The sequence below is a fragment of the Physeter macrocephalus genome, chromosome 18 (assembly GCF_002837175.3).
Source record: "Physeter macrocephalus isolate SW-GA chromosome 18, ASM283717v5, whole genome shotgun sequence".
Lineage (NCBI taxonomy): Eukaryota > Metazoa > Chordata > Mammalia > Artiodactyla > Physeteridae > Physeter > Physeter macrocephalus.
The window spans coordinates 52,501,582-52,524,179 of NC_041231.1; the positions used below are offsets into that span (position 1 = coordinate 52,501,582).

Consider the following 22,598-nt stretch of genomic DNA (forward strand, 5'->3'; position numbering starts at 1 on the left):
GAAAACTGAGTTTCCAAATTAAAAAATGCAATAGGCAAGCTGAATTATAAAAGGAAAAGCTAAAGTCCTAGTTAAAGATCTCAAAAGAAAAGAAGGAGATAGAAAACGTTAGGGAAAGTAGAGAGAGACATGTTATAAATTCAGGAAGCTCAACCACGTAAAAGTGGTGGCAAAGAGATGCTGGAAGGGAACAAAATGATAGAAAATAATTTCTCTGAGCTAAAAAAAAGTTAGATTGAAAGAGGCCAGCAGGTGCCAGGCAAGAAGAATGAATAAGGACCCACATCTAGACACATCCCAGGGAAATTCCACAACTCTAAGGACAGAAAACTCTAAAAGGGAAAATAAATGAAACTGACATCACTTCTAATCAGTAATGGAGGCTAGAATACAAAGTTGTAAGGAACGAGGTTTTACAGAGTATTTCATAAATCTAAGAGACCCCAGATTGTCAGACACACCAGAAAACGCCGCCATTAAACTGTGACACGTCACTGATTGTGAAACACATTCCAGTTTCAAAGATGGCAAAATGTGGGGGGAAAGTGCAACTGAGGATCGATAAAATACAATGCCTGTATGCAGACCAATTCTCAATCTAAGGATAAAGACATTTTCAAAAACACCATAAGTCTACTATGCATATCTCCTCCATGAAAAACTTACTACAGTTGGTACTTAGCAGAGTAAGAGAAAAATCTAGACAGACAGCGTGAGCCACAAGAGCCACATATGAGCGCAAGAACTAAAAGAAGCCTAATATATATGTGCTGGGGCTACAGTCTAAATTAAAGTCTAAATAAAGTCTAAAAATATATGTGTGTACATACATATATACACACACATATACAATAATGTGTATGTATATGTGTCATCAAGCCAGGATGCTTAAAGAGTATCACATTTAAAGAGCAAAGTTTTGGGGGCATTTGGTGATTCTTTTTTATGGGTCCAACTATGCTACTATTTGTAGAAATCTTACTACCATGTAAATGTGATTTAATGGTTTTCAATGTTCAGAATCAATCTATAGATGAAGCACAGAAAACCCAGAGTTAAGGAGTGGGATGTAAATGACACAAATAACTTTACTAGACAAAATTCAACAACGAAGGCTGACTTGTTGCACTCTACCTTATACAGCAGTTAGTCCATATATGCCGTCCCAAACTGACAGATCAGAAAATAGAGCTATAAGTGTAGTTTTAATTGTTAGCTATGGTTGTTTCTGAAAAGTGGGCTTGATTTTTGTTATCTCATGTTCTGTCTGAATTTTTTCTTTCTTACTGTGTGCATGCATGGAAAAAAAAAAAAAATCACCCTTACTGCCCAAAGGTAGACTTGCCAAGTTTCCAGAAAGTGGTAGACACTCTCACAAGTAAGAGTTGTCTCATTCTATCTTTCAAAAAAAGCAAACAAGTTTTCCAAAGATTGCGGGGGGCGGGGGGGGTTGCTCACTTCCATCTTCATGTACCAAGAAAAGATAAACTGATTTGTACCTAATGGCACAGAACCAGTTTTGCCCCCTCTAAAAAGTTAATTTCCTGGAAACTGTACCTGAGAGGTCCTTAGAACATGCTGCCAGCTTTTCCAAGTGACTGTTGATTTTCTCGATGGCTTTGAAGTTCTTGCTGCCCTTCAGGACATCCACGGCGGACCGGGACTGTCGATCCAGCAGAGTGGGGTCTGCCCCAAAGCTCAGGAGCATCTGCACATCCTCTGTTTGTCCTAGAGCAGGCCAAAGTGAGAAGCGGGGTGGGGTTTGTCATGGTTTCTTCCATAACAAGACGTCCCCATGAGTGCGCTTCCTCCCAGTTCCCGGCCTGAGCAGCCCGGGACAAGGGGACCAGTATCCCTCTGCTTATAGAAACTGAACTGCTGGCCTTGGGCAATTCAGCCAAGTCCCCAGAGCAAGGAGTCCTGTGTGGAGTGGGAAGGACAATAGCTTTGAAGAGGTTCAGAAGTGCGCTCCTCTCTACCTTTCTCCCCTCTCCTTGGCAACAAGCAAGGAGAGGGGAAATCTGGTTACTAGGCAACAGTTACAGCTGTAAGGATGACAGCAAGCTGTGACGTCAGATTTCTTTATTCCCTAGAGAGGAAACAGAATATACTCCCAGAAAAAAAGCCTGTCTGGAGACAAGAGAAGAAAGCGGCAATTGCTTTTGCATCAGGGTCTACACCCCCACCCTGCCCACTCCCCGTGGGCTCTGGCTTCCCCCAGCAGCTAGTGAGAAAGGCAGAATCAGCAGATATTTAAGATTCTATTATACCAGGAAACTGAAAAAAAATCAAAACTTTAAAAACAAAAACAAAAGTGCATGACATGCTAAAGTCTACAGCATTCTAAGAATTAGGATTAGAATTAATGAACAATAAATTTGCAAGCACATCAGCCATTTTCTACCATTCACTGGTGGTCCTTCTCTAAAAGTTTATTTTAAAACTTTGAAATTCATTGACAGAGAAATCTGTTTGGTTAGTTTCAATTTCTCAAACAGTAGAAACCATCCTGAAACTGAGGTTACAGGTATAAGCTCTCAGGAGGCCTCTCACAATAATTTATTAATTACACCACCTCACAGAATTACAATTACAATTCCTTAAAAGAGAAGTCATTTAAAAACTAAACATGACATATCACAGCTTTAAAAGAACATCCCAGAAAAACAGGACTCTGCAAATACATTTATTCCCATGTTCTCACAGAAACAACAGGAGATATTTTAAATAAATGAATAAAAATTAAAACATAGATGGGGAAACAGGGGGCAGTGTTAAAGGAAAAGCAGCTTCAATCTCCCTCACATAAAACTTTCCTGACCCTGAAAATTGCCACAATCCCCAGCCTGGCAGGGTGCCTCCCACTCTCCCCACCACACACACCCCATGGGCTGCCTACAACCTGCCGCCTACTCACCCATTCCAGTGGGGGAGTGTTTCTGGAGAAACACATCCAAATAACTTCAATAAGTGCACACTAACCATCTATTAAGTATTAATAAGTCTAGTTGTTCATTCATAAATACAAACCATCCAAAGATCAGAAGATAAAATCGGAAAAGCAATAGCACAAAAGAGAAGCAAGAAGAGGGATCAACTAAGCCCCCCAAAAACATAAATAACTCACAGAAGAGAGGACAACGGTCTTTAAAAAAATTCTCACCATTCTTAAAGGCCACTCAAGAAGAAGTGGCAAATGTCAATCAAGCACAAGTTGTCACAGATAAGAAACAATCAGAGAACCAGAAAGAGTTCTTAGAAATGAAAACTGAGTTTCCAAATTAAAAAATGCAATAGGCAAGCTGAATTATAAAAGGAAAAGCTAAAGTCCTAGTTAAAGATCTCAAAAGAAAAAAAGGAGATAGAAAACGTTAGGGAAAGTAGAGAGAGACATGTTATAAGTTCAGGAAGCTCATCCACGTAAAAGTGGTGGCAAAGAGATGCTGGAAGGGAACAAAATGATAGAAAATAATTTCTCTGAGCTAAAAAAAAGTTAGATTGAAAGAGGCCAGCAGGTGCCAGGCAAGAAGAATGAATAAGGACCCACATCTAGACACATCCCAGGGAAATTCCACAACTCTAAGGACAGAAAACTCTAAAAGGGAAAATAAATGAAACTGACATCACTTCTAATCAGTAATGGAGGCTAGAATACAAAGTTGTAAGGAACGAGGTTTTACAGAGTATTTCATAAATCTAAGAGACCCCAGATTGTCAGACACACCAGAAAACGCCGCCATTAAACTGTGACACGTCACTGATTGTGAAACACATTCCAGTTTCAAAGATGGCAAAATGTGGGGGGAAAGTGCAACTGAGGATCGATAAAATACAATGCCTGTATGCAGACCAATTCTCAATCTAAGGATAAAGACATTTTCAAAAACACCATAAGTCTACTATGCATATCTCCTCCATGAAAAACTTACTACAGTTGGTACTTAGCAGAGTAAGAGAAAAATCTAGACAGACAGCGTGAGCCACAAGAGCCACATATGAGCGCAAGAACTAAAAGAAGCCTAATATATATGTGCTGGGGCTACAGTCTAAATTAAAGTCTAAATAAAGTCTAAAAATATATGTGTGTACATACATATATACACACACATATACAATAATGTGTATGTATATGTGTCATCAAGCCAGGATGCTTAAAGAGTATCACATTTAAAGAGCAAAGTTTTGGGGGCATTTGGTGATTCTTTTTTATGGGTCCAACTATGCTACTATTTGTAGAAATCTTACTACCATGTAAATGTGATTTAATGGTTTTCAATGTTCAGAATCAATCTATAGATGAAGCACAGAAAACCCAGAGTTAAGGAGTGGGATGTAAATGACACAAATAACTTTACTAGACAAAATTCAACAACGAAGGCTGACTTGTTGCACTCTACCTTATACAGCAGTTAGTCCATATATGCCGTCCCAAACTGACAGATCAAAAAATAGAGCTATAAGTGTAGTTTTAATTGTTAGCTATGGTTGTTTCTGAAAAGTGGGCTTGATTTTTGTTATCTCATGTTCTGTCTGAATTTTTTCTTTCTTACTGTGTGCATGCATGGAAAAAAAAAAAAAATCACCCTTACTGCCCAAAGGTAGACTTGCCAAGTTTCCAGAAAGTGGTAGACACTCTCACAAGTAAGAGTTGTCTCATTCTATCTTTCAAAAAAAGCAAACAAGTTTTCCAAAGATTGCGGGGGGCGGGGGGGGTTGCTCACTTCCATCTTCATGTACCAAGAAAAGATAAACTGATTTGTACCTAATGGCACAGAACCAGTTTTGCCCCCTCTAAAAAGTTAATTTCCTGGAAACTGTACCTGAGAGGTCCTTAGAACATGCTGCCAGCTTTTCCAAGTGACTGTTGATTTTCTCGATGGCTTTGAAGTTCTTGCTGCCCTTCAGGACATCCACGGCGGACCGGGACTGTCGATCCAGCAGAGTGGGGTCTGCCCCAAAGCTCAGGAGCATCTGCACATCCTCTGTTTGTCCTAGAGCAGGCCAAAGTGAGAAGCGGGGTGGGGTTTGTCATGGTTTCTTCCATAACAAGACGTCCCCATGAGTGCGCTTCCTCCCAGTTCCCGGCCTGAGCAGCCCGGGACAAGGGGACCAGTATCCCTCTGCTTATAGAAACTGAACTGCTGGCCTTGGGCAATTCAGCCAAGTCCCCAGAGCAAGGAGTCCTGTGTGGAGTGGGAAGGACAATAGCTTTGAAGAGGTTCAGAAGTGCGCTCCTCTCTACCTTTCTCCCCTCTCCTTGGCAACAAGCAAGGAGAGGGGAAATCTGGTTACTAGGCAACAGTTACAGCTGTAAGGATGACAGCAAGCTGTGACGTCAGATTTCTTTATTCCCTAGAGAGGAAACAGAATATACTCCCAGAAAAAAAGCCTGTCTGGAGACAAGAGAAGAAAGCGGCAATTGCTTTTGCATCAGGGTCTTCTTGTCACTGTTTCAACCCTTGCAGCCCCACCTCTGGCTGCCAGCTCCACCTGCTGCTTTGACATATCTATTTGCCAAGCATCAAGGTGTCTCTGTGATCACAGGTGCAACAGATTTCAGAATGTAACAGGTGGATCCCTGGAGGTACCAAGACTTATGTGAGCACAGAGGGTTAAAGGAATCAATGCCCAATTCCCAGCTTCCATACCCGTGCTTTCCTAAAATTCACCACCTTAACAAAGCACCTCTACTCCAGGTATCGTCCTGCTGGTGATGCTCTCCTTCCCCATCTCCCCAGTCACAACTGCTTTTCTCCCATTTTACAAAAATAAGACAAAATTTAAAAGTCATACTTCTTACCCATCAAGTACCTCACTGTGCTAGGCAGAATTCTCAGACAGACCCTGAGATTCCCACCCCCTGGTGTACACACACCTTCTCCCAGTTATCCATTTAATACTAATCTAAACTCTGCTATGATGAGACTTTGCAAATGTATTTAAGGTCCCAAAGCAGTTGACTTTAAGATAGGGAGATTATCCTGGCCTGATCACAAGAGCCCTAAAGGTCAAAGGTTTAGAGGTCAGAGACAGAAGAGGGCAGAGATTCAAAGTATGAGGAATCTGATGCGCAAGAAGCTTTCCCCTGCTGGCTTTGAAGACAGAGGAGGCCACAGGACAAGAATGTGTGTGATCTGTAGAAGCTGACAGCCAGCAAGACAACGGGACCTCTGTCCTACAACTACGAGGAACCGGATTCTGCCACAATCATGTGAGCCTGAAGGAAGGCCTGGAACTCCAGATGAGAATGCAGCCTCAGCCAGTACCTTGATTACAGTCTCAAGAGACACTGAGCAGAAAACTCAGTCAGATCATGTCAGACTACTAACCTACAGAGTCAGAGTGTCATTTTAAGCCACTAAGTTTACGGTGATTTGTTACATAGTATAGAGAACTCATGCAATTACCAAAGTATTGCCCCAAAGGAGGTGAAAGCTCCTGACCTCCAGAGTATCATCCTAAGGGAAAATTAAGTAGCTGCCAAGCCCCTTTTAAAAGGCACCATGACACATCCTTCTCACACCTCCCTCCAAAATTATTTTTTTTTAACAATTACTTACAGAAAATTTAACATATTTATGTTGCTTTGGTAATCTCTGCAGTAATAATAATTTTGTAATAATTAAATCCAGAAAAATATTAATGCTTAGAGTCTTAAATCACAGAAAGTTTTATAAAATTTAAGGCTACATAAGTACTTTTGCTCAAGAAGAGTATCACTGGATAAGACTTTCAAGGATAAAATATATTAGAGTCAACTTCTTTCTGAAAAGCAAACTGAAAATATGATCCAAAAAAAAAAAGGAATGCATAATTTGATATTTTTGACTATTAAAGCCTGTCACGGGATGGCACGGGTAAAGCGGTCAGTTGTGTGGGTTCCCTAGCGCCTGAAGTCACTCCACCACAGCACAGCTCCGAGTGGTGCTGCCACTTACGCTTGATGAGGTACCCTGGGGAGTGGGCGGCAACCACGTGCAGGACGGTACGGCCATCCTCGTCCTTCTGGTTGATGTGACCTTTCCACTCGGGCTTGTAGTCCATTAACCACATGAAAAGATGGTTTTCCCCTGAAGGAATGAGTTACTGATGTTATTTTCCACACACAGAAAAGCTGCAAAGCAAATCACCGTGCACCACACCGAGGGAACCCAAGGGGCATCCAACACACATTGTCACTTGCCACAAACAGGTGTGGAGACACAGAGTTTGTGCATGGAAAGGATGAGTCATAGAAAGTTATTCATAGGAAACTTAAGTCAGATTCCCTAGAAGCAGAGCCTGAGACAGGGATTCTTGTACGTGTGATTTATTGACAGAGGGAGAAAGACGGGGAGGGAAGCAGGGCAGGGCAGGGGATGAAGGCAAGCAGAGATGTGGCCTCAGCTGAGTCGGCTTCAGCCTGATCCCATGGGGAGCTGTGGAGCAGGAACTGCACTACAGTGTTGACCCACCTTGAGGCAGGGGCTCACCTTTTATACCCCGGTGTCAATCAATACAGAGCTACAGAACCGCCTCCAGAGAGGGAGATGGTGCTTATTGGCAAAGAGCAGCTCCCTGGCAAAGGAGGCAGCTATGGTGCAGCAGGTGGGGCTGGGGGCACAGGTCGTAAAGAGGACCTGGGCAGGGCAACAATCATTATCCCACTACATTACTATCAATAGGACAGAGATTTCAAACTCTTTCCCCAGACTCCTTCCTTGTAGGTCCTGGAAAGCCACATAATTCTGCCAACTCTGTGGACACCATTTGTCACCATGTCAGTTTTCCTCTGAGAGACGAATCGGGGATAAACTTGAAGACTTGATCTCATCCACACCTGCCTCTAACTGCAGGAGCAAACTTAAAAAGTAGACACAGAGAGGAATTGTGACTTTCATACCCAGAGGCACACCTAATTTGAAACTGGGAGGATTGGATCAGATTGCTTATAATCAGACTTCATACTTTTAAGTGTTTTATCCACTGTATAAGAGTGAAACCTTTTATGGATTCTCCAACAGATGAAATGTATAACGATAGGGCAAATCTGGCTGAAGCAAAGATGGGGGCTCAGGTCTTCAAGCCAGTGGCCACCCCCACTCCCATCCTGAGGAGATGCTACAGCCTAAAAGAGGAAGACAGTGTAGACAAGTTCTCTTGGCTCCTTCTGGCTCTAAGATAGTGTGGGTCAGTGTCCAACAGTGAAGCTACATATGCTTAGAAAAGAAAAACAGACTTCTATCTAAAGTGTAAATGTGGATATTGTATGTGTGTGTGTTTTAATGATAAAAATATTTTAAGGGCTTCCCTGGTGGCGCAGTGGTTGCGCGTCCGCCTGCCGATGCAGGGGAACCGGGTTCGCGCCCCGGTCTGGGAGGATCCCACGTGCCGCGGAGCGGCTGGGCCCGTAAGCCATAGCATGGCCGCTGAGCCTGCGCGTCCGGAGCCTGTGCTCCGCAACGGGAGAGGCCACAACAGAGGAAGGCCCGCATACCACCAAAAAAAAAAAAAAAAAAAAAAAAAAAAAAAATATTTTAAAATTCAAATCCTATAGCCAGGTGGTGAAGACTAAAAAAAGAAAAATTATATATACATATATGAAAATAGGATTCCTTTAAAAGAACCACAAGCAAACTGTATCAGCAATAGCCAGTGTTTCCCTTGGGGTTTCCCCCCTCCCACTTCCCACAGTAGTTGGTCCTCTAGTCGAGAGAAAATGAACTCAGAAAAAGACCATGGCTGCCTTTGCCAACGGGAGGAAACTCCCTCCAGAGCTTCCCTGAGAGCTCTGTACAGCAAAGGCTGTCTGTCCCGAGGCCTGTCCTTGAATCCCAGGGCTCCACTCTGCTGCCAGGATCTGTCTGAGAACACAGAATCCTTTCAGTGTGGGCCTCTAGCTATGAGGTCTTGGGAGAAAGAAAAATGATGCTGTTTCCCTACTGCCTTCATTCATCTGAATGATCAAATCATGAACTATTCAAATCATCTGAATATTCCACATTCTGGTTTCACTTGAGCTAAGTGCAGTCCCTGAGGTCCGAGCTGGAGGGCAGCGTGGAGGGCGTACCACCAGGAGAGAACTCACTGGCCTGGATGCAGAGGCGCATGAGGGCGTGCAGAGGGTACGGTCCTATGGTCTCGATGCTTGCACCCATGGAGATGAGCCACTGGACTAGCTTGGGCACCTGCTCCATTTTCTCATAAAGTCCGATGAAGACATATTTCTGGGGAAAAAAAAAACCACAGGAAGAATTATGGCAGTTGCCATATCAATATGAAACTTCAAACTCCTTCCCCTTAAAGTTTGGGGTTCTTTTTCTTCCAGTTTTATTGAGATATAGTTTGACATACAGCACTGTATATATTTAAGGTGTATAGCAGAATGATTTGGCTTACCTACATCGTGAAATGATGACCACAAATTTAGTGAACATACATCATCTCATATAGATACAACATTAAATTAAAAAAAGAAAAATTATTTTTGTGATGAGAGCGCTCAGGATTTGCTCTCTCAACAACTTTCATATAGAACATACAGCCGTGTTCCTTATATTCATCATGTTGTACATGACATCCCTAGGACTTATTTATCATATAACTGGAAGTGGTTACCTTTTGACTGCCTTCATCCAATTCCCCCTTCTCCCACTCCCCACCCATAAAGTTTAGAATCAGTAAAACCCTGATAAGCTGTGGCCCCAGCCTAAGATTACCATAAATTAACAAATTTGCAGTGAGGTGGCTGAAGGGGAAGGTCCCAAACACCACAGGCCTGGAGTGGCCTGACTTGAAACCGTATGTGTCAAGAAGCCACCTTACCTCAAAGAGACTTTTCAGTGATAAATTTGGGACGTGGAGATTTCTCGGTAGCCGGTCTTTTCTCGCTGACAGAAGTAGAAATGACTGATGAAAGGGGAGAAACAGAAAAAGCTGTAACAATAATGGTCTCCATATGGGTTATTAGAACAAAAGTAATCTTAAGCTGTAAAACACAGAAACAAAAAAAACAGAACAAGACACCCTCTAGCCCTGTCTCTTTTTTTAAGTCACCTGCCAATCTCTGCAGCCTGAGCCATGATAACCAAAGTGTCTCTGTCTGGCAAACTTCCTATTGGTGCTGAGAGCTAAGCTCTCTCCACCTTTCCTCAAAGCCTGCTGAGGACAGGAGCAGCCGATGGCAGGCAGCATTGGGACAGTACAGGGGCAGGGAGGTAAAGAAGTAATTTCCTGCAAAGTTCTTAAAGCTTAGCAAGTAGAAGAATCAAATCCTTTTGAAATAGCCCATCCCAATTAATTCTTTAGCACATTACTGCAATTTGGGGTCCATGAGACCCTATCGAGTGGTGTGCTGGGGCAGCTCCTATCAGTGAGAGCTCACTGTGACTATCTCTTCCCAAATCTGAGTCCTCCAGTCGACTTAGCAGCTTGAAATTGGCCACTGAAATCGAGAGAATTTTACGCTACAGGAAGTGGCAAATGCCGCAGATCAGGACTTTTTTTTTTTTTTCTCTCAGAAAGTCCGTTGTTAAACCACTGACCCTCAACTGAATCCCAGAGAAGTTAAGCAACTTTCCCTAGGTCACACAGAGAGCAAATCCTGAGAGGCCCCTACTGGGATCATCCAGGTATGCCAGCTGGTCCAGGAGTTCTAGGCTTGGCATGGCCATGACTGGAGACCCAGTCTCAGAATCCACGTCCTTGACATATGCTCTTGCCGGTGGGCGTGGCACCACAGAAGCTCAGTCTATGGCTACATCTTGCTTCCAGCTTCCTTCAGTTTGATGCTCACTCTTAACTGCTCACCCTAAACAGATCCCCCACTGATCAGACCCTCCCAGATGACAGGTTCAGTGCTCTGACAATCCTGATGGCTGGCCTGGCTTTTATAAGGTGTCTCCATCTGCAGTGTCTGAAAATGGCCTAGGCACCACTGCTGGTAGGATATGGGACCACCACTTGGGCTGGATTCCTGGGCCTCCGTGGCTGGCTGGGTGACACCCAGCTCCCAATCCCTCCCTCCCCACATAGACTACGGAGCTCTATTCACGTTCATCCCACGTGGGGAAGAAGGGACGTAAAAGGTTCTTTTCTTGGGGGCTGTAAATGGAACTACTTTCCTGTTAATGAGGCCTAGGGCCTCCCACTCACAGATCTACCCTAACACTTGGAATCACAGAATTTTAGCACTTTTTAAAATAAAGCTAGAAAGATCTCTTAGTGTACCCATCTTATCGGAAAAGAGAAGATCCCAGATTTCTTGTTAACAGGGCTCCGGATTTCTGATTCCTGGTTCCCCAAGAGTGCAGCCTGCTTTCCGCCCCCTCACTGTCACGTTCTCGAGACTGTAATATGGGGATGTGCTTCTGGGAGCCCGTGGCCAGACTTTAGGGGGTTCCCGTGAACTCCCTGAAGCTACACTCGTAATTGTGTGTATGTGTGTGTGCAAAGAGAGTCCCATCGATTTCATTAGATTCCCAATAGCACCCATGACCTTCTCAAAAACCGAAGAATCCTGTATCCTACAGTCATCCAGCCTTCCTGGGTCCAGAGTCCTTACAGGCTGCCCTTGCTTTTGGTGACTTTTCTGGACTGCCTGGCTTTAAAAAGCCTGCAGACCCTTTCTAACCAAACTCCCAGCCTGGGCCAGCCCATTCTCAAGAGCACTTATAGGCTGCCATCAGTGACAGCTACTACTCATTGGGCACTGAGCATACAGGTGCCAGGTGTTATAAAACCCCTTTGGCTCAGTGTCTGGCACACTGTAAACCCTCAATGAACATTATTATCAGGTGCTTTTGGTCCATTATTTCTAATCCTCACCTCAACCGGGAGGGAATAGGTTTATATCCTGCAACTTCCAAATGAGGAAATGAGGCTCAGAGAGGAAGGAACTGGCCCAGACTAGACTGGGGAGGATCTGGATTCAGGGAGGCACTTGTGTGGCACTGAAGCCCAGTTTCCACAGTCCACTGGGCTCCTCCATCCTATGGATTCCTGGCTCTGGATTCAGGTCCTACAGCCTTGCTGCTACCTGAGGGTAACAGTCCCTTGAAATCATACAGCAACCCTCTGAGAAGCACAGACACGTTATCAGGCCCTGGCTAGCAAATGCCGTATAAAGAGGATTATGAAGATGAATAGGCAATTGTTTATTTCCCTCATTCCACATCACCATTAGCATCTGGACTTTACACTTCTTTGATGACAGTGGAGACACAGCAAAGAGTGAGGTTGCCACAAACTGTTTTCCTAGCTTAAAAAATGGAAACTGGCAAATTAATATATCTCAGTGACTTTCCACCTTTAATGAGGTTAAAGTTTAAAAGTTACTTTGGCATCAAGATAAGCAAGTACTAAATTATAATCCCCCAGTGCCAGCAGAAAGAAATCATTTAAGCAAGAATGTACTTTCCCCACAAGAGAGCCATCTCCTTTCACTTACATGCCATAATGCTTTCTTTGCCAACTTCTCTATTACAGATTGCCACACTTCAGTTGAGAATCCAGTAGTGAAAATATAATCAAACCAGGGCAAGAAACTTTGCAAAACAATAGGTTCACCTGAAAGAAAGTTCCAGAATTTAGAAATTTCAACTTGGGGAAAGTCTAGAACATCTAGGAAAAGGTCCTCCAATTAAGACCACACATAGACAAATGATAAATTTAAGATATCAAAAAGAAAAGAGAACAAATTCCCTGGTGGTCCAGGGGTTAGGACTCCATGCTTTCACTGCACGGGGCAAAGTTTCGATCCCTGGTCGGGGAACTAAGATCCTGCAAGCCGCATGGTACAGCCAAAAAAAAAAAAAAAGGAGGGGCCATATAGGGGTGGGGGAGTGGGAGGTACAAACTATTGGGTATAAGATAGACTCAAGGAAGTATTGTACAACATAGGGAATATAGCCAATATTTTGTAATAACTGTAAATGGAAAGTAACCTTTAAAAACTATATAAAAATTTTTTAAACTTTAAATAAAAAAAGAAGGGCCTTTTCAAAGTATATAAAATCCTATATAATTGAAGTGGTAATCATTTTAAGTTTGGGTGGAAGTCCGTCCCCTAAGGCAGCATAATGTGACCTAACACTCACTTAGCTTCTCTATTTGCCAAGCCCAGTGACGGGTGTTATACGAATCCCTCAAACAAACCAATAAGGCAGTGCCCATTACCTCCATATATGGAGGAGGAACTGGGCGCTTAAGGGAAGTTATAAAACTCACTTCCTTTAAGAAAGGTGACAAATATCATTTTCATCCAACGGTGAGAAACTATGAGAAATGAGATCAATCTTCGTGGCTTATCGTGCAGCTAGTTCATGACAAAACCAAGATGGGAACCCAGGTCGAGCAGCTCTTTGAGTCAATTTGCACTCTTTCAAGCTAGTGGCCTTTTGCATTTCATCACCCTGCAAACTCGTGGATGAGAACATCCAAGGCGACAGGTCAGGGGCCAGAATAACATGGCACCTCTTCTAGGATTATCAATTTCCAAAAATGAGTAAATAGCAAAACAAACATATATTGTATAAAAACGATACATAATTTTCATAAATACATTTTCCAAAATTTAGAAATTGGACCATGGGCATAACATTCATCCTCCAAACAGGTATGCTTTGGTAGAAAAGTCTGGGATGCATTACCCTAAGAAATCCTGTTAACTGCCCCCCTCATGATCCAGATTTCTTAGAGGGGCAGTCGCCAAGAGACAGTTGTCTGGAATTCCCATAACTCTGGCCTGGCTTCTGACAAAACGGTAGCTTTTAAAAGACACAGAGAACAATGAGGAAGTGTAGGGAATGGGTCAAGCCATCAGGTTCAGAGGAAAGGGAAGCAGGCTTTAGTCACTGTTGGCAAAAGGCTGACGGGAAAGCTGCGACCCATTAGCACCTGTCTGGACACCTATTTCTCTGCCGGGAGACACAGGTGAGCCCACCTCTAACCCCTTCCCACCCACTGCCTGACACTGCTCTCTCCCCTTCCCTGTGCTGAACTTGCCAAAAATCTGTAGGATCCCATCCACAGACCACAAAAGTTGCTTTCCCACAGTTGCAATGGGAAGAGCTGGATCTATATCAGTTGACTCTATCGTCAGCAGTAATTTCCCCATTTCTGAAGCTGAGAGCATTTTCCAGCAATTCTAACATGTGCCATTGTTCACATTCTACCATCTCTAGAATCAGGGCATGTGCTGCTATCGATGCTGTCTCAACGGCAGAACATAAATTAGTGGCACATCTTAAATTAGTGCAATCTTAAATTTGACCAAACACAGTATTTGAAAACAACAGCCTGACCATTGGCAGAACTTTAGACTGCACTGTGCTAACCAGGGAAAGAGCTCCTTTGTCCCTGGCAGGGAGCATATTACACTGTGTTTCATAATTGTCTATTTTTGCCAATTCCAGGCCACTGACAAAGCCATCTCACAGGCCAGGTCTTCAGACTAATAACCCAATAAGTGATGCAAACCACCCCCCGCCCAACCCGGTGTGTCCCTCGTAGACTGTCGCTTCCACAGGCCCCTCCCTCAGCCTTTTCAGATTGTTTTCATAGCAAACAGGAACATTTTCTCCACACACTGGAGAGATACACGCAAAAATCACATAAAACACGTAGCATAAGAAGGGAAATCCCTACGGCTAGCAGCAAAGAAAACTTAAGAAGTCTGAAACAAAACTGGAAAATTGGGACAGCTTTAAGTGATTTGTGCAAAAAGACCCAGTTGTTTTCACAAAGGCCCCAGCCAACAAAGCTTCCCATGTGCTTTCTAGTGTAAAAACCAGTTTCATTCAAGCTACATAAATACGCCACAAAGAAAAACACCCTGTAATTATCTCCCCAGAAACCTGAGTCCCCAGGAGGCTTTCAAAGAAATCACAAGCACTTTAAAAGAAAGAAAGGGCGGGCCTCCCCCAGTCCTGACTTACTGCCCATCGTGGTGAAGACTCCCACCAAGAAATCAGCAACCTGGGCCTGGTCCTGGCTGCTTTGCACGAGTCGCATACCCTTGAAAAACATGTGAGCAGCTTCATAAGGCTGGAGCAACCGCAGCAAGGAATAACCAGCTCGGTAGTATCCCTGCAAAGAAGAAAAGCAAAACCGTTAACACACCCATCTCTTCTGACCTGCTGCTGAAGGCAAGATTGAGGCTGTGAGGAAACAGACTGCAGGAGTCTGACTTCTAGGTACATACAGATTTCTAACAAGCTCTGGATACAGGATTTCCACATTGTTCCTGCCATTTTTTAACTGGCAAGAAAATAATCCCTTCCAAGTCCATGACATGTACAGCATCTAACATAGGACCCAGAGAGAAGGGAGCAGGCCTGGTTCCAATGACATGTGTGGTTTATATACTCATGCCTCAAATCGCAGCCTGGCCAAGAAGGGAGGAATGAAACCCATCCTACGAATACAGTGTTCTGGAAAAGAATGAGATTGTCATGTCAGCACAGGAGTTCTTCCCTGCTCCTTTCAATCAAAGTAAACACAATTTCCAATGGTAATGGCAAGCACTGAGGTTTACCCAGCCCCACATTATAGGCAACATACACCAGAGGCCAAAATATTTTTTTGGCTTCTGGAGAGAGAGGAAAATTACAATGATTAATACAAGAAAATGGTCAGTTTTGCCTGTATACAAACTGTCAAACTCTTGAGAAGGAACAAAATGATTCGTACTGCTTTCCCCACTTTAACCATCAAAATGAATCAGTACCAAGAGCTACCAAAACAATTTTCTGTCTAAGATAACACAAGGTGTTCACCAACTGGGATCATAAAAAAGCAAGCACCTGAAATTCCACTTAATACCAAATCTCTGATTATTTACTGATTTGTTTTCACCGTCATTTAAAAGTCTAAAACAGTAGATAACAATCAGAAAAAGGAAAGAAAAAAAGGTGTTTCCGCCCCCCCCCCACCCCACCTGCAACCAAGCAAACTGGTACAGAATTTCCCATTTCTTTGCCTTCCTCAGTTCTAAGTTTCACCTTTTATTTTGGAGGGAGGTGAAACGGATCAGAATACATCACCACAGAATGTGACACTTTGGCATAAGGATTCTTTTGAGCTGAAGGCATCTGAGATTCAACAGATGCAGAAAGAAGCCTTCCTGGGACTTCCCTGGTGGCACAGTGGTTAAGACTCCACATTCCCAATGCAGGGGGCCGGGATTCATTCCCTGGTTAGGTAACTAGATCCCACATGCATGCCAAAACTAAGAGCTTGCATGCCACAACTAAGAGTTCGCGTGCCACAACTAAGGAGCCCACCTGCCACAACTAAGGAGCCCATGTGCTGCAACTAAGGAGCCCACCTGCTGCAACTAAAGACCCAGCACAACGAAGGAAGGAAGGAAGGAAGGAAGAAAAAGAAAGAAAGGAGTCTTCCTGGAGCCTCCCTTCTCTGATTAGAAGCAGAAACTCCAAGAAATAAAGATTGCCATATATCCCCTCTCCCGGAGAATTCTTATGGCCACAAAGAAGACAGTGAAACTTGCAAACTGCAAAGAACATGAACAGACTATGAATTTTGGTGCAACTACATCAGAACAAAATGAGCTCCACCAGAATCTCCACTGGACTCCATCTGCCAAAAGGCCCAGCTCCGCTCTCCCCTGCTAATGCCTTTCAACACTTGGCCACCATCCTTCTTGCTCTTCTCCAGATACAGCACACATGCTCTGAGCACATCTGTCTTAAGTGCAGAGAGTTGAATGAGAAGCACTCCTAGCATTTCCATTTTAAAAAGAAGGAAGGGAAGGAGGCAGATTAAGAGGAAGAGGCAGCAGCCACAGCATCTGGTGGTCACCATACCTTCACGTAGGTTGGATCCCACTGGAGACACTCCTTGGCGGCCACGTAGGCCTCGTTCCATTTCCCGAGGCTGTAAAACGCATTGGATTTGTTGCACAGCAGCACAGCCAAGTCCCTGGAGGGAACACTGTGAGAAAGGACAAACTGGTGGTCAGTAAATAGTTCTTTCGTCCTGCAAATACAGAACCTTGAAGGCCACCATTCTGCTGCTGATTGCTGCCATCATGATAGGGGTTCAGCAGGAAGTGTCCCAATGATGCCTATGACATCTGACCCTCACAGCCTGGAAAGCCTGGGATGTTTGCAATGTCCCAATCTCCCTTCCTCACTCCCAAATCCTGTTCCCATCTTTTCGTGACAAATGTTCTCAACACATTGGGTCTACCTCCTACTGATCTCCACAGGTCTTTTTATCCTTTAGAGACCATTGGAGAAGATGCTGCGAAAGGATGGAGAGGATAGGAGTTCCCACCGAGCCCTCGCAGAGAACAGACGCCGTGGGAGCCACCCCACACGCACGGAGGCAGAGCTCATCAGAACACATGACCACACTGTCCCCACGGGCCCTGCGAAAGATGCAGCATGAACACTGTTCTACTACACAGGCAGGGCCACCCAAATGCGTGCAGGACCCAGGGCCAGAGTGCAAAAGGAGGCCCTCACACCATGTGGCTAATCTCTGTCTGATACAGTAGCCACAGGCCACATGTAGCCATTTAAATTAAGATTAAATAAAATTTAAAATTCAGTACCTTAGTTGTATTAGCCACCTGTTAAGTACTCAATGGCCAAATTCTCAACTATAGAACATTTTCAACATCACAGAAAGTCCTATTGGACAGTGCTAGTCTAAGTATTTGAAGGCCATAACTCAAGCTTACAAATGTTCAATAAAATATCTTTTAGCCTTCTACTTTATAATAACTGAAAGGGAAGCTTCAAATTTAGAACACAGGCACTGTCAGGGCAGGGTGAGCCAAGCTGGCACCCCTGCCCACTCCCTCCTCTCTTTCCATCTCAGCCTTCATGCTGCACTGCAGAAGACACAATCCCAAGCTCTGTCCACACTCCTGACCTTGGACAGTGCTCCAAAGAATGGACTGCGGGTAAGAGGTCTGTGTAGGCCGTATAGGAGCAGGGTGCATGGACAGGAATTCCAGGGGCCTGGTACCCACAGTGTGGACGAAAGAGGAGGCAAGGGCTCTGGCTGGGTAAAGACCCTGGCCCCAGACTCCCCACCTGTGGGGAGGGTACAGCTGGAGGACGGCCAGAGCAGGCCTGTAAAGCCTGGCAGGGCAGTGCCCCTCCTGCCTGGGTCTAGGGGGTCACACAGCTGCAAGGTTAGTGCTGAAACCAGGTTGCAAGAAGCAAAACACAAAATATACCATAATAGGTCAACTGAAGCCCAAGTGCTGTTGAATTCAAGACACACAAGGTGGAAAAGCAAGGCTTATGCTTCTTTTTTTTTTTATTGAATATGTTAACTGTAAAAATAATACAAATAGAAAAGTTAGTTAATATAGACACCCACAAAAATAAAGCAAAGCAAAAATCTCTACTGTGTCCCTACCTGCAGTGCTTGGTGTATCCGGCTCCTCTCACGGCCCATCATTCCCTCTCAGTGAAGGATGAGGACCCAGAAGCACAGAAGAAGCAGTGGGGCTGTCAGAGGGTAACTGACAGTGGAACCGTGGCCACAGTGTAGTAGACGCCATGTGTCCAGCCCAGACACCCTGGCCAGTGCAGCTGACCCCAGTAGGTATGAGTGTTGGCTGCAGCTAGGGTCTCCTGATGCCCCGTTCTCCAGAGATTTATCCTCAGCCTAATGGGAGCTGCCCTCTCCCCAGAAAGTTACACCCCCGTTATGGACTGTGTCCCTCCCCCCATAAATTCATACATTGAGGCCCCAGCCCCCACAGTGATGGTATTTGGAGAGGATGCCTTTGGGGAGGTGATTAGGTTTAGATGAAGTCAGGAGAGTGGGTCCCTCACGATAGGATTAGTGCCCTTATAAGAGACAGCAGAGGGTTTCCGTTCTCTCTCTCCACCATGCAAGGATGCAGTGAGAATGTGGCTGGCTGCAAACCAGGAAGGGGGCACTTACCAGGAACTGAATTGGCTGGCACCTGGACCTTGGACTTCCCAGCCTCCAGAACTGTGAGGAATAAATTTCTGTTGTTATTCCACCCTGTCAGTGGTAGTTTGTTACTGCAGCCTGAGCTGACTAATCCAGCCCCACTCCCTAGGACAAATCCTGAGGCCAGACAGCCTATGACTGGTGACTGACTGACATGGGAATTAAAAGGTCAGCCTCCTGTGTGTCCTAAAGTGGGACAGCTCTGCAGTACAACTCAGGCTCCAGAGCTCCCCAGGGGATCAGGCTGCAGCTGACTCCAGTGGAGACACCATCCCTGCCCCATCCTGCTTCTCCCTCAGTCCCCTTCTCCTGAGAGCACCTGCTCAGTTAACCCCAAGTCCCTAAACCCCTATGTCAGCTGGCAGCAGCAGGAAGGCAGTGATGGGCACGGGCAACTGTGTCAGGAAGGTCCCATGACAGGCAACACGTGAAGGTGCAGGCAGGTGTCCCGTTAGTGGTCACACAGCTAGTAAGTGGTGGCGCTGAGATCTGAGTACTCACAGTGTGGTCAGTCCGTGGCCACCACCACGACACAACATTACCTTTTCAAGAAAGGTCAATGTTTTCCCCCGAATGAGGAGCTCTAGGCCCAGCTCTGACACAGCTGTGACCTGAACCAAGAGGGGGCAGAATGACAGAACTACACAGGCTCAGGCCAATCACAGTCAATTCAAGTCCAGCTGGAGTGTAGACACCAAGGCGGGGAGGAGGTGGGAGCCATGTGTCGGGAATTCAAGTCAGTGCCACTTCTCGGTATACACCCCACAAATGTCAACCTCTGCTTCCTCTACTACAGCTGTCCCCAGAGTATGATCTGGGAACCTCTGGGGGTCCCCAAGACCATTTCAAGTAGTTCCCAAGGTCAAAATATCTTCTCAATTGTAGTTGGCTGAATAATGGTTTCCAAATGATGGCTTTTTTTGTTTTGAATTTTAGAATTTTATTTATTTTTTTATACAGCAGGTTCTTATTAATTATCCATTTAATACATATTAGTGTATATATGTCAAATAATGTTTTCTTTTATGGCAAAAGGAACTCTGGAGATGGGATTAATTTAAGGATATTGAGAGGAGGAGATTATCCTGGATTATGATACAATCACAAAGGTCCAGTCCTTATAAGAGGGAGACTGAGGGAGCCGGCCACAGCAGAAGAGAAGGTGATGTGACGACAGAAGCAGAGACTGGAATGATGTGCTTTGAGGATGCAGGAAGGGACCACAAGCCCAGGATACAAGCAGCCATCCGAGGGTAAAAGAGGCAAGGAAATGGAGTCTCCTCCACAAGGAACCAGCCCTGGTAACACCTTAATTTTAGCCTCGTACGACTCCTTTCGGACCTCTGACCTCCAGAAGTGTAAGATAATAAATGTGTATTGTTTTAAGCCACTAAATTGGTGGTCATTTGTTAAAGCAGCAACAGGAAACTAATACAATAATACCAAGACAGTGTGTGCCTTTTTCACACTCATTCTCTCACACGTGGACGGGGAATTTTCCAGAGGCTACCTGGCGTGTGGTATCACAACAGACTAAATGCAGAAGCAGATGTGAGAAGACAGACATCTTCCATTGAGACAGACATTAAAGAGACTTGCAAAAATGTAAAATGTAAAACTCTTCTCACCAAATTTTTCACTTTGAAAAATAGTTATTTCTCATAAAAATGTTGCTTATGTTAACATGTCATAGGTTTATTACTGCTATTTTAAAAAAGATGAATAAATACATATTTTAAATGTTTCTCAGTTTTGAGTTCTAATACAGGCTTTATTGAAAGTTACAAGCTACATCAACAAAAGCTCTTTGGGGTCCTGCCTGTAAGCAGTTGTGATGCTAAAATGTTTGGGAACAGGTCTGCTAGAAGTTGAAGGGGCAGGGGAAGAGGTGAGGCTTAGTTCCTGGTGGTGTGCCCTGTGGCCAGGGGGTTGATGGCATGGATAAACAAGATGAAATGAATGACAAGTGAGGGGCTTGGGGGCTTCAGTCATCCCAGGAACTCTGGAACGAGACAGAAGGGGAAGTTTGTAATGTTTATCAACAGTCCCCTGTGTTTCACTTTCTGTTTCCTGAATTCCTCTAGTCTCTGAGCTAACACTGCAGAGAAGATAAATGGAAAGTGGGAGGAGAAAGGAAACAGAAACTAGGTGGTGTGAGAAAATGAGAAAAAAACAAAAGCAAGAGAGTGAGTCCCCCTTTACTTAAAAAAACAACAAACAAAAGGCAGGGAGAAAATCCAACAAACAAAAGGCAGGGAGAAAATCCAAACACTTACCCCCACTGGTATAACTGCAGGAGAATCTGGATGGCTTCATCGTACTTGCTGATGGCCAAAGAGAAGTTCCCATTCTTAAAAACCTGGTTGCCAGATTCTTTCAACAGCTCAGCATAAGCTGTGGGGTCCATCCTGTGAGGAGACAGAGGAAAGGCTGGCTGCCCGCCTGAACAGGCCTCCTTCCCCTCCATATCTGCATCGCTGAGTCTGGAGAGGCAGGTTGTTCATCCTGGCCCCTCCCACCGGCCTAGGTTTCACCCTGACCACACCCCTCACCACCCGGGGAACCAGACTGGGTGTCTGCTCTGATGAGACGGTTTCTTCCTCAGTTCTCTTCTGACCTCAGGAGCAGCAGCCACAATGATTCCATTTATCCCGTGTTAATGACCAGCTAGGCTCTGAGCAAGAAGGCTGCTTCCATGCACAAGCCGACATAAAGCTGGCAGGTAGTGGCCACTAGTATTACTCTCTGATTTACCCATCACAGCAGCCCAGAAGGAGGCTCTGTCCTCACTGTTCAGATGAGGAAACTGAGGCTCAAAGAGGTTCAAGTCACTTGCCTAAGGATCTGCTAATGGCATTCCCCAATTCTGACTCCAATTCCAAGTTTCTGCCCTTGACCCCGTCCTGCATCACCTACTCATACAAGGAGTTGACAGTCCTTCCACTCTCTTAGAAGGAGAAAAAGGGGAGGGGAGGTACAGTCCTAAAGGCCTCAAGGGGCTAGGACACGGGGCCACCACCACTGCCTCTCCCACCCTCCTCTCTTCCTAAAAACACTAGTAAAATAAGCCTCGGAGTATTTGTCTCTGAGACTGCTACTGCCTGCTTACCTGTCTGCATCCCCCAGGAAGCACTTGCCTCTTTCATGACTCTTGTTTTATTTATTTTGTAATGCTATGGCCAAACACAGAACGGGTACTTAAATATTTGTGGTGTAATGAATTTGAATGCCAGACTCAGACAGGCTGTCTGTTACTGATTCTCTCTGGTGTGGCCTCTGGGTGGTTGGAGAGAAGGGCCTGGAGCCCTGCCCACCTGATGGGCCTCAGCAAGTGTTTGTTGAACCAAGGTAGTGGAGAGGAGAGGCCTTGGAGAGCCCTGAGAAGCAGCTGCCAACAAGGCAGGGAACAGGTGGGGGTCAGGGACTTCCAATAGGTCATTTCATTCTTACAGTCCAGTGGTTAAGACTATGTGCTTCTACTGCAGGGGACACAGGTTCGATCCCTGTTGGGGGAACTAAGATCCTGCACACTGCGCGCTGTGGCCAAAAAAAGGTAGGGGTCAGACCTGTATGCAGAAAACTATAAGACACTGATGAAAGAAATTAAAGATGATACAAATAGGTGGAGAGATATACCATGTTCTTGGATTGGAAGA

General features: G+C 44.8%; 1 protein-coding gene across 1 annotated transcript in view; it reads right to left on the reverse strand.

Annotated features, from left to right (window-relative positions):
* Positions 1-21,387, reverse strand: part of TRANK1 (tetratricopeptide repeat and ankyrin repeat containing 1) — a 75,496-nt gene extending 54,109 nt beyond the window's left edge. The window contains exons 1-9 of the mRNA XM_024132306.2: positions 21,219-21,387; positions 18,910-18,960; positions 16,806-16,932; positions 14,916-15,066; positions 12,428-12,546; positions 9,805-9,888; positions 9,068-9,206; positions 6,939-7,070; positions 4,821-4,991 (exon numbers count right to left, since the gene is read on the reverse strand). Of these exons, the coding sequence (XP_023988074.1) occupies positions 4,821-4,991; positions 6,939-7,070; positions 9,068-9,206; positions 9,805-9,888; positions 12,428-12,546; positions 14,916-15,066; positions 16,806-16,932; positions 18,910-18,960; positions 21,219-21,349 (1,105 nt within the window). The 5' untranslated portion in view covers positions 21,350-21,387. The remainder of the gene's footprint in view (positions 1-4,820; positions 4,992-6,938; positions 7,071-9,067; positions 9,207-9,804; positions 9,889-12,427; positions 12,547-14,915; positions 15,067-16,805; positions 16,933-18,909; positions 18,961-21,218) is intronic.
* Positions 21,388-22,598: the final 1,211 nt, after the last annotated feature.